The sequence below is a fragment of the Coffea arabica genome, chromosome 1c (genome assembly GCF_036785885.1).
Source record: "Coffea arabica cultivar ET-39 chromosome 1c, Coffea Arabica ET-39 HiFi, whole genome shotgun sequence".
NCBI classification, from domain to species: domain Eukaryota; kingdom Viridiplantae; phylum Streptophyta; class Magnoliopsida; order Gentianales; family Rubiaceae; genus Coffea; species Coffea arabica.
Window position 1 is genome coordinate 11,611,343 of NC_092310.1, and position 13,157 is coordinate 11,624,499.

The 13,157-nt window shown below is 33.7% G+C and overlaps 1 protein-coding gene across 2 annotated transcripts; it reads left to right on the plus strand.

Annotated features, from left to right (window-relative positions):
- The first annotated feature begins 5,134 nt into the window (after window positions 1-5,134).
- LOC113715942 (scarecrow-like protein 14) lies at window positions 5,135-7,886 on the plus strand. 2 transcript variants are annotated; one of them, XM_027240268.2, is made up of 2 exons: window positions 5,135-5,271; window positions 5,475-7,886. In XM_027240268.2, exon 2 carries the CDS (start codon window positions 5,499-5,501, stop codon window positions 7,746-7,748), a length of 2,250 nt encoding a protein of 749 aa, XP_027096069.2. In that variant the 5' UTR covers window positions 5,135-5,271; window positions 5,475-5,498; the 3' UTR covers window positions 7,749-7,886. The 2 variants fall into 2 exon arrangements, with proteins under 2 accessions (XP_027096069.2, XP_027096116.2); XM_027240315.2 differs by having other exon boundaries at window positions 5,136-5,271; window positions 5,427-7,886.
- Window positions 7,887-13,157: the final 5,271 nt, after the last annotated feature.

Below are 13,157 nucleotides of genomic sequence, written 5' to 3' on the forward strand. Positions count from 1 at the left end.
AATTTAGTTCAAAACATAAGGTGGCGTTTTGAATGTTTTGAAACTACGGGAGGCTTTTTTGTGTATTAGGTGTACCACAGGGGATTTTTTTGTTTTTAACCCTTTCATTAATATGGACAAATGAATAAAAAAAATAGTTTTGTTAATAGTATAGGCAAATCAGCCCAACATTAAGTTATTTTATTAATATGAATAAATTAGTCCAAGATTTAATTTTTTATAAGTAGAGCAAATTTGTACTAAACTTATTATGTCATTAATAGGGACAAATTAGTCCAAAATTTAGATTATATTATAGCAAGGAAGTACGGTTATATAATTTTTAGAATAAAGTACTATGCTATTGGTAAGGATAAATAAGGCTCCGTTTGATAACACTGAATCTGAATTCTGAATTCTGAATTCTGAACTCTGAATTCTGAATACTGAAATAATTAATTTGCTGAATTTTAAGCACTGAAAAGAGATATATGAATGTCTGAATTTTAATGCTGAATCTATTTATACTGTTTGATAAATATTCATAACTTAATGTTTAAGAAGCTAAATTGTACAATTTTGCCCTTTTATCTTTTAATCCAAAAAGGAAATAGAACCTATGATTTAATTAACTTAAAATTGTTAGGTATGAAAATGACAATGATTGTGAAGAGCAATGCATACAATGACAATATTTCTTTGTGTAGGAAAAGGGTATGGTTTCATCGTTTTGAAAATGGGAAAACGAGCTTTTAATACTCCAAAAGCACGTTCAATTACATTTCTCAATCTTGCATGTACTTGGTTAAAGCGTTATTCTTTTGATCTTGGACGAGAAGCATTTCGAAAATCAGACAACCAATATCTAATATTTCGATATGGTGTCATAAAGCCACGTGTGTGTGGATAAGTTGCATCACATAAATAATATTTATCTGCACAAAAAAAATATATATCAAAATATCAATGTTTGTGGATGAAAATTACTGCAAAAAAATACTATTGTTAAAAAAAATTTTGAATAGAGAATATCAGGTTGTTTTGTTTAATTAGATAAGGATTTTAAATAGGAAATATTAGGTTGTTTAATTAGATAAGGATTTTGAATGTAATTAACAAACAGGGATATATTTGGTAGATAAAATAAAGTAGTTGAAGTAAATCTCTTGATTCTTATTAAATTAAGCATTCAGCTACGATTCTTGTGCTGAAAAAAATACATACAAATTCAATACCACTTAATAAATTCAACAGGTGAATTTTTATTTATCAAACACCCATAACATCTGAATGCCTGAATGAATTCAGTTTCAGCACTTTTTTATGTTATCAACAGGCACTAAGTCCAAATTGGTATTGTCCTACCTCTTTTTCATCCTAGAATAAGTTATACCATCTCCTCACATGAGCTTATTTTATCCCCCATATGAGGGATTAATTCGGTTAAGTAGGATGTATTATCCCATACAAAAAAAAAAAGCAACCAAATATCGGATGATACAGGATTAGTGATCTAATCCTGTATTATCACATGAACCAAATGGACTTGAAGAGTGAGCAGGGATGTATTTTTATTTCATGGGACATAGGCACCAAACGGCTAGAAAAATTTGCATTTCAACATTTCAAATAAAAAGAAATTGATTTTTTTTTTTTGTTTAGGAAAACATTTTAACAATACTTGTTGTCAAAACTTAGTCGATAGAATCAATAAACAAATAAGACATTATCGAAAATAAAACTCTGGAAATTGGAATTACATACTACCATATTCCTTTTTCTTCTCCTGTGTTTCAGGTTGATTTTATGTACAACAAAGAAAGGAAAAGGAAAGTATTATTATCACTTTATCTTCTTAAACTATATCACTACTATCAATTTACCTCATAACGTTATCTTTTAATCATTTCACCCTTATAACTAATTCAATTCAGCATGTTAACAAATTTTGGACAAAATACCCTTTATTTTATAGCATTACTACATTATTATTATCACTTTACCCCTTTAAATTATAGTAATATAGTGGTTTACCCCATTGTTAACCTAACTAGTATGTTCAAAATTTTTTTAATGTATTTACCCTTTTATATATAATTAAAATAAAAAAGTTGGAATTCTTCTTTTTATTCACTTTAAGAGTTCCGAAAACATAAAATAAAAGGGTTTTCTCAAATTTCTTTTTTCACATTTATTAATACTAGGAAAAGAAAAAGAGATAGAAAAGAAGGAGACAAAAAAATTAGATTTTACAAAGAAAGAATCCAACATTATCATATTTACTTTAACGTCATTGGGATTAGGATTGGAATTGGGTGATAAATGAAAAAGTGAAGTAATTTTAAATTAATAAAAATATTGAATTATTTCTTATTTGTATTTAAAAAAAAAAAGAACTGACCTCTCTCTCTCCCTCCTTACCTTTCTATTCTTTTTTTAATATTAATAAGTTTGCCAAGAGAAAAAAGATTAATACTTTGACTTTTTTCTTGATACTGAAAAAGGAGAATAGCCACTTTAAATTTTTTATTATTTTTATTATACAAAGAGGAGGGTACTTTCTTCTAACATTTTTTAACTTACTAAATACTTTTAATGGTGGAATAAATCACATAAAACATAACTCTAGCGGTAAATTTATAATAAGGTTATAATTTATGGGAGGTAAAGTGATAATAATTTTAAAGGATAAACATATCTTTTCACTTGAATTCACAAATTTTATTAAGTTTGATTGTTAGTTTTATGGGTAAAGTGGTTAAAAAGTAATATTAAGGAGGAAATTGATGGTGATACCAAACGCCAAGAAGGTCAAGTGATGATAACCCAAAAGGAAAAACTCTGAAAGTTTACAAGTTGAATTGTCATATACTTCATAGTTTAAGGCAGGAAGTGTAAATTTAAAAAATTATTATGCATATATTAGATGTTGAAAAACAGGAAAAGTAATAAATAAATAATTACTAGATAGATATTATTTATATAAACAAACACCCGTTGTTTGAATTACGAGTTTTCAAAGAAAATTTCCTTTAACATTTTTTCATTTAACTTTTTACTTTATATATATATTATATCACTATAATATAAATATATATAGAGCAAATTATTCAAATGGTCACTAAACTTTTGCAATTGTCGAATTTTGGTCACTGAACTATTAAAAGTTTGATTTTAACTATTGAAATATATAAAGTTAAGATTCAAGGTTATTCCGTTAGATTTAGTCGTTAAATACGCCAGATCTGAGTGCCCCATGCGATTCTCAAGACAAAAGAAAGGGGCAAATTAGGGAGACATTTGTTGGCTAATAATGATTCTTTTGGCATTCTACTAGATTCGCTTCGTTTCGGTGGTAGCTGGAGAAAAACATTTTTGTGGGATTCGAGAAGATGATCACGGAGTTGAAAGTTGGGGGAACTTTAATTCGTCTTTGGTTCCAAAGAGTTCTGATTTTCTTGCCCTTGCTTCCACAGATTTTGTTACCTGTGGCATCAGGGAGGCTGATCTAGCACTTGATTGTTGGTTCGTAAATGGTCCTTCACCTTTAGATTATGATCCTCCATTGCAGTTATGCAGTCCCGGATTATGCAGCCTTGCTACTTGTGGTGAAGGAAAATTGGCCTTCAACACCAGCATTCTCAATGAGCCTGATCTGACCAACTTGTGTGTTCGAAAAGATCTTAAGATTTGTGGTCCAATGGTGATCCAAATCTGAGGGCCTGGAAACTCCACTGACTCATTCTGAGGGAGAGTACTTAGCTCGGATCGGAGTGGGCCAACCCGTCAAAGAATTCTACCTGGTATCAGATACGGGTAGCCAAATCAACAAGCTCCAATGCCAGCCCTGCGATGCATGCTTTAACCAATCCGACCCGATATTTGACCCATCTGAGTCTTCATCTTATAGTCCTTTATCCTATGCATTGCAGGAGTACTTCCCTGGGCACAAACCAAAATTGCAACGCTGACCTGTGTACGTATGAAGCGCCGTAGGGAGATAACTCTAGTACTATGGGAGAATTCGCCACCGAAACGGTGTCGTTTGGAAGATCGGGTTCGGTTGACAAAGTAGCCATTGGGTGTGGTCCAATGGTGATCCAAATCCTCCTTCGTGTGTGGTCCAATGTCCTGGGATTGCCCAAGTGTTTCGGATTTCAGAACTGAAGGATGCCACCAATGGTTTCAAGGAGTTCAATGAGCTTGGTAGGGGGAACAATGGATTTGTCTACGAAGCTGTTCTTGCTGATGAACTTCCTAAATTGTCCCTTGAATAACGTTCCCTTTTGAATTTAATGACTAAATCTAACGGAATGGTTTTGAATCTTAATTTTATTCATTTCAGTGGGTAAAATCAGACTTTTAATAGTTTAGTGACCAAAACTCGACGATTGCATAAGTTTAGTGGCCATCCGGATAATTTGCTCAATATATATATATACACACAAAAAATTTAAAAACTTAAAATCCAAAACGCTGCGTATGGCTTCTTTCTTTTTTCCTTATTACAGTGTCGGGTGCAAATGGTTTGATTCCTGTTCCTCACTCTCACTATTAGACTCTAGAGCCCAAAGTAGCTTTGGAGAAAATTCTATAGGTATCATAATTTGCCATTGCAGTCTTAGTCGCAGTCACAAATACAATTGATTCACATAGGTCGGAATATCGATCGTGCATCAAGTGATATGATATCTTCACATATAAAGATTTTAAAAATTTTACAAGACTATTAAAATAGAAAATACACTGATAAGTAAAATTAACAGATTAAATTTGTTAACTATCTACATATATCCACCTAATTATGGATAATAACTAATTTTATGAAGATAGTAATACTATTATTGTAGCAAACCATCGCTTTCTTTCTTTTTCTTTTATTGGTTAGGTGTTCTAAGTCAGTTTGAATATTATCTGGGACAAAATCTGGTACCAAAAATTGGTCCGGAGATGTATGCGTTTCTTCATGCCAGTTTTTTTTTTTTTTTTTTTTTTTGTTAAATGTCAACTTCTATATATATTCTTCAGGCCAGTTCAGTGAACCATTTACTAATTTATTCACTTTTTGTTTTATCTAATGACCTGGTTGAATCGAGAAAAGTGCCCCTATGTAGTAGCTAACAAATATGATAATACTGGGCTCCATATTTAAAACAGGGGATAATGATTGACCTCTTGATCCCACTTGTACAGGAGACAAATATATGCAATTCCCAGAGATGATAGTTGCTTGCCCAAGGAAACCAGAGGAATCACATTCACTAGCATGAAGAAGAGAACATGATTTTGCCTGTAAGTTTCGTGTACATACTCTTTTTGCATAGCAGCTCCAGTGACTCTTTTTTTTTCCCCTTCATAAAATTATTGCAAGTTGGGATTATGATTGATGATAACTCTGATTATTTTGTGGAGTTTAGTCTATAGATATGAAAAGTTTATCATTTCAGGTCGTGTTATTCGAGGTCAATGACTCCATTGTCGAACTTTGATAATAGGTTGTATGAAAAGCAAAGATAGTTATGGATCACCAGTTCCTGAATTTGAATGGCTCTGGATCTGATGGGACTGTAGTATCCTCTTTGGAGCAATCTGAGTTAAATTTCCAATCACAGAAAGTGTGGGATCCTGTAAAGCGCTTTGGTTTCAATGATGGTATTGTTTTTGGAAGTCTTGATCCGGAACCTCTGGATCCAAGCAGTTTTGCTCCCTTTTTTAACGTGAGCACTGAGGTTGACTTTCCTGATGAACATGAGTGCTATCCTGTGCTCAAACACATTAACCAGATGCTCATGGAGGAGAATCTGGAAGAGCAACAAAGCATGTCCACTGATCCATTAGCCCTCCAAGCTGCCGAGAAATCCTTGTACGAAATTCTTGGCAAGAACTATCCTCATTCGCCTCGTGCAACATTTGTAACAGCCCTTGAAAATAATGCACATACCCCAGATGGCTTCAGCGAAAGTTCAAGTAACCATGTCGCGAACTGCAGCGATAGTGGTAGCAATTCTGCTGCCTCATGGCCAATTCCTGAGCTCAGTGAGTTGTCTGGGAAACAAGGTCATCATCTGGTTAACTCTTGCAAGTCATCCTTCCACACCAATTCAGTCCAGTGCCTTCATATGCTGAAGAATTCGACTATCTGTGGAAATGGGCAGGTGGCATCTCTCACAGATGAAAATCTTATTCCGAGTTTCTACAGTAATCATGAAACCATGATGCTATTTAAGAAAGGGCTAGAGGAAGGTAAAAAATTCCTTCCATCAGGGAATCAATTAATTGTTGATTTAGACAAGCACACGCTATCATTAAAACTGGAGCTTCTGGCCGAAAAAAAGAAAGATGAGGTGGAAAAATTGGCTGAAATATCAGGAGGAAGGAAGCATCAAAATCAGGATGATGATGATTCACTCAGGGGAAGAAGCAACAAGCAATCTGCAACCAGTGAGGAAGAGGTGGAATTATCAGAACTACTTGACAGAGTACTGCTTCATGCTGATTCCAAAGGCCTAGAAGCGGATTCTGATGTTGATGTCGAACAACCAAATGGATCATTCAAGACCTTGTCTAGGAGTAAATTTCTTCATAGATCTCGTGTTGGAATGAGTCCAGAGAAAAGGCTGGGCGCCGAGGGTGAAGCTCTTGATCTCTTTGGATTGTTAATTAGTTGTGCACAGTTTGTTGCTGCTGATGATCATAGGACTGCAACTGAGAAACTGAAGCAAATTAGGCAGCATGCTTCTCGTCTTGGCGACCCACACCAGAGGCTAGCTTTTATACTTGTCAATGCTCTCGAAGCAAGGTTAGCAGGCACTGGAAGAGACCTGCATGTTGCCTTAACTTCCAGGCGAATTTCAACTGCTGACCAGTTGAAAGCCTACAGGGTGTATCTTTGTTCTCCATTACGGCCGACATTTTCTTTCTTTGCAAATGAAATGATTCTGGAAGCAGCATCAAGAGCCACAATACTTCATATAGTTGATTTTGGCATCACATTTGGCTTCCAGTGGCCTACTCTCATTCAACAGTTATCTAACAGAGATGGCGGGCCTCCCAAGCTCCGCATTACAGGAATAGACTTCCCCCAACCTGGTTTTAGGCCAGCAGAAAGCATGCAGCAGACAGGTCACCGCTTGGCAAAATACTGTGAAAGGTTTAATGTACCGTTCGAGTACCAAGCAATAGCAACAAGAAATTGGGACAAAATCACAATTGAGGAGTTGAAACTTACAAGAAATGAAGTACTTGCAGTGGCCTGTCAGTTTGGCTTAAAGAACATATCAGACGACATGGTGGAGGGTGAATGTCCAAGGGATGCAGTTTTAAGCTTAATCAGGGCGATGAATCCAGATATTCTTGTAACAGATGTTCTTAGTGCACAACTCTCTGGTCCTTTCTTTCTCACTCGATTCCGGGATGCCCTTTCCTTTTTCTACACCATGTTTGACGCTATTGATAACAATCTACCACGAAAAGATGCACAGCGGAGGAAATTTGAACAAGAATTTCTAGGAACTCAATTGTTGAACATCGTTGCATGTGAGGGCTTAGCACGGGTTGAGAGGTGTGAGACTTACAGAAAGTGGCACGCTCGTTATAACAGGGCTGGCTTCAGGCAACTTCCCTTGAATCAGGATCTGTTGAAGGAACTAAGAGGCAAAGTTAAAAAAGCCTACCACAAAGATTTCATGTTGGATGAAGATGGTTGTTGGCTGCTTCAGGGATGGAAAGGGAAGATTATCAGTGCTTGCTCTTGCTGGATTCCTGCATAGATTCCATCTGTTCCATGAACTTCCAGGTGCTTCTCTGGATGTATGATAAAAACTTGAGTGGTAAAAGCTCTTAAAGTGTTTAGTGGTACAGGCCTGAGACTACCCTGTGATAATGAAATTTAGTTTTTTATTGTGACTTTTTCTTGATGAACTTGTCAATTGTAAATGTAAATGCCATGGAGCCACTGCTTAGTACTTTTAGAGGGCCTACTGTGGACAGGATGAACAAGTGCATCATCTCACAATCACAAGCATGTTGTAAAAATTAAGAATATTTTGGCAAGAAAAATATTGTAAAGAAGAATAAGAAAAGAAATCTCTTTGCAAAGACAAAATTTCTAGGGTAAATTATATTTTACCCCCCTGTGGTTTACCCTTTTTTTACATAACCCCCCTATGGTTTCAAAAGCTATACATAACCCCCTCATGGTTTGGATTAAAGTGTCAAAGTAACGGAAATAGTCCCTCGTAACGGAACTTCTAAAAATGTCGAAATTACCCTTATAAATACATGACACATTAACCCCCTATGATTTTTATATTTTACCATATAACCCCCTTATGGTTTAATACTTTACCATATAACCCCCTTATGATTTTCAAAATATACACATAACCCCCCTTGGTTAATACATAAATTTCAGCCTTACATAAGGGTATTTTTGACATTTTAGATAACGCCGTTACGAGTGACTATTTTCGTTACTTTGACACTTTAATCCAAACCATAAGGGGGTTATGTATAGCTTTTGAAACCATAGAGGGGTTATGTGAAAAAACGTTAAACCACAGGGGGGTAAAGTGGAATTTGCCCAAATTTCTATGGAAAAGAAATTGTATTTTCTTTTTCAAATAAGAAATATTTTGTTTTTTGTTCATCTTTACCCATTCACCTACACAATATTTCCTTAAGGATTTTGTCATGACTCTTTTTTTTTTTGTAGTTTTTTTTTCTTGGTTTTTATGAAATGTAAATCCAGTAATTTTCTTGTTAAAGAACTTCTATTATTTTTTCAAACGGCTCAAAAACACAAGGATTGTTTGTGCTACTAACTTTTTCTAAGAATTTCTTTCTATTCTTAGAAAGAATAGAACACTGATGTTTCACTTCTAATGTGGATGTACATGTAGGACATGCCACATGAAAATAATCTTTTTTTTTTCAAGTTTTGAGAATGCAATTGTCAATTCTAAATTTTGAACTTAGGAAAATTTCTATCTCGATCAATTTCCTTGTGCACATATGGAATGTGCCTGTAAAAGAAGATTTATGCTCCAATAATATTTTATTTATTCACGTATATTCCCTCAAAAATGTTTAGTCTCTACAACTCCATCTTGTTCCTTGAATTCCAGCTACGACTTTGACAATTTGAATTAAAATTTTGCAAGTTATGGTATATTGTTTTTGCAAAATAAATGGAAATCAATCAGAACACTTTTTGGAGATAAAAGATTGGGAATTGAGGAACATTCTTTGGCGAAAATTAAAGCTTCACAAGGAATGTCATTGGCTTAGAAAAATGGAGAAGGGTAAAAAATTCTTATAGAAGGACTTGGAGATTCTTTGTGAATGGCTTCGAGAGTTAGAAATGGATATCAAAATAATGATATACGAGGGGAAAAGGTAATAGGGAAATGTATATGAGATTGTATTTTCCATGATTTTTCATGAAAAATTACTGTAGTGATTCGATGTATATGAGGGAAAAAGGTAATAGGGAAATATAATCACGAAAAATGACGTAATTTTTCGGCAGAAAATGACAATCCAAACAGGGCTAGAGAACCTTGATTTCAATTTGTATTCTAGAATGTCAACCTAAAACATCCTCAGAAAATAATACCCTCATAAACACAATTCACTTCTAGCAAATAAAAAATAATTAAATGGGCGAAAAATTTGGTTATGAACGTTTGTATGTAGGGATGGCAACGGGGCGGGGTTGGGGCCGTTACCTACAAACTCCCCCCGCCCCCGTGGGGTTAATAAAATTTTTCCCGCTGGGTTAATAAAATTTTATTATAGTTAAATTTTAATAAATAATCAAGTACTAAAATATCAACACATCATCAAGTTATTATTCATTTTAATTTTACAATTGAAACTCATAAAAACAATCAAACAAAAATTATTTGAATACAATCCAACATGATGAATAAATACAACTAAAATAATTAAGTTTTCACTTTTGGTACAAATACAATCACTAATTCATTATTGTGTTTGTGCTTTTTTTTTTAGAAAAAAGTATTATTCTATTAAGTGTAATTAGAAATTTAGTATAAATGTATTAGTAAATTTAATATAATTAATTAATAAATTCTATTAGTAGACATGTCGAATTATTCGTATAATTGATAATATTAATTATATTACATACACTAATATACATTATATAATACATCTAACTAATAATATCATTATCATAAGTTTATAACTAATTAAATTACATATTATATATAATATGTATAAAATTTGGGGATTTTTCCCAAATTTTGAAGAAGTTTTTCCCAAATATGTAGAAATTTTGAAGAAGAGGATTTTTCCCAAAAAGAAAAAATAAAGTCTTTAACTGAACAACTCAAAGAAATGTATAAGATTTCAGGCTCACAAGGAGATACTATTCTCTCACAAATTTCTGAGATTGGGGAGCTTAAAGGAAGGCTGTCTCATACAGCATCTCAAATGGCCAGTTCTTCATCCGGCCCAAGTATACAGCCAATTTTTATACAAGAAAAGCCCATTTCAGAAAGACCATTTGAATTTCTTAAACCCAGAATATCCTTTAAACCATATCACCTACTTGGTTTCCTCCCTTTACATATCCAAGAAATTATTAGCCAAAAAGCCCAAGCCCAATATTATTCAAAATTAATGGCAGTCCAACAATATTTTTATGAAATAGCAAAAGACCCAATTAGAAATACAGCAGCCATTAGACTACACCCATCTTTCTTCATCGACCCAGAAAAACATTGCCCAAACAATCCAGAAGCCTGTGACCACCAGAAAATAAATAGCCATTGTATACATACACTCAGCAATTTTTTCCTCAGAGCAACTATTATCCTATCAAAATATTCATCCCCAAAGATACTAAGAGTAAATGGGGAAAGGGTTATTTTAACACCACAATTTCTCATGGATACCGGATTTCTAGAAAAAATCATTGTTACAAATCCAGAGGATACTCATTGTCTTGGAACTCATCTTGGATATTTCATCAGAAAAATGTTAGACTATGGACAGTGGGCAACTGTACATATCAAAACAGCACCAGCAGAATGGACAGGACTTTTTGACATAGAACCAGCAATACATAGAATGATGATTACAGTCAGCAATATACCACCAGCAAGGAGAACGACAGAAGAATTAGAGAAAATCAGCAGCAGTCTTGTGGAATGTCCATTAGCATTAAAAGAACAATTGATAAATGCTAAAATGATCCAATTAGCCTACAGACATTTCATAGATCAATGGGAAAATGGAATTAGGTTAGTATATGAAAATAAAATACAAAAGATATATGTCCCATACAGGTTTAAATTAGAAAAAGATTTCACTATAAGTACCAATTATCCAGAAGTCTTTGAAAAATATTTAGAAGGATATTATATGAGCACTGGAGCAAGGCATTTGGATATCGAAGCAGATGAAGAATACAATGATGATCATTATTGGGAAACAATGGGACCAGAAGAAATAAGCAACATCGAAAATATGATGGAAGGATAATTCTTCGGCCATCTTGTCTAAAGCTAAAATGTATAGGTTGGTCATAAAGCTTTTATTAGTTACCAGGCCACATTGTATAGTTTGGCCAAATTTATTTAGAATCTATGTATAGGCCGGTCATAAAGTTTTCATTAGTTGTCAGCTACATTGTATAGTTAGGCAGTATTGATTTGATGTTTTTACGGATTTCAGTAGGTTTTAAGTCCGTAAAGTTAGCATGTCATATCCACGGACTTCGAGTCAAAAATTTTTAAGTCCGCACAGTTTATACAAGAAGTCTATAAAGGCATACGTCCCAAACCAATGTTGGGTACGATGCACTTACATCCTGTAAATTAAAGCATCCAATAAAAACTCCAATTTCATACGTTCCTTAGCAGTTTTTTCCAAGTTCTTAGCTCTCTCATATTGCTAGCATAAGACGAAAGAGAAATAAGAAAGTAGAGATTTAGGCAGCCAACCCTAGATTAGATCCAAACAACCGGAAACTTTGAAAAAGTTACCTTGTTTTTAGGATCCTAAAAGACCAAAAGACGGTGTAGTACCCATCAAAGCCTTTCAGTTACAAAGCAGGCGCCAGGGGAAGATCCGGTGAGGCAAAACTCCTAATCACAAGATTCCCATTTTCATAGCATCAGAAGGAAAATTTGGATTTAAAGCAAGGAAGGTAAAATCTCAGTTATCTTTCTTAAAGTATCTAGTAGTCATTTATTTCTTAAATTCCAGTTAATCATCCTGATATTTTATATGAATTTTGAACCTCCTTTTCAATTTACATCCACTCCAGAAAACGCATACAGATTAGCATTACGAACCCTCAGACAACCAGATACCTATTATTATTTTGATAAAATTTTAGAAGACATAGAAACTTCAGACCAGTGTCTAGCAAATATACAAATAGAAGAATCTAGATTAGTAAAAGTAGCACACCACCATCCCGCATCCTTTCTCAGAAATATTAGACAAGCAAAGGTAGATTTACTTTGGCACAGATACTCTGAATTAAAATCTATTGAAAGACAAAAATTAGAAGAAAAAGAAGAATATAAAAACAGAAGGAATTCCTGTAATAAAATTTGTGGAATATCTGAAACATAGGTCTTTAATTGGAGCCGTAAAAGTCCAACAAACTCATAAAAACAATCAAACAAAAATTATTTGAATACAATCCAACATGATGAATAAATACAACTAAAATAATTAAGTTTTCACTTTTGGTACAAATACAATCACTAATTCATTATTGTGTTTGTGCTTTTTTTTTTAGAAAAAAGTATTATTCTATTAAGTGTAATTAGAAATTTAGTATAAATGTATTAGTAAATTTAATATAATTAATTAATAAATTCTATTAGTAGACATGTCGAATTATTCGTATAATTGATAATATTAATTATATTACATACACTAATATACATTATATAATACATCTAACTAATAATATCATTATCATAAGTTTATAACTAATTAAATTACATATTATATATAATTATATATATAAATTTTTTTTTGCAAGTGGCGGGGCGAGGGATGGAGTGGGGGTATACTCCCCCGCCCCCCGTCCCCCGCCCCGAGAGCCCCCGCGAGGCGGTTGCCCATTGCCATCCCTATTTGTATGTTGTGAACTCTAGGGTGCAGAAAAGCTCGCATTTATATCGTTGATT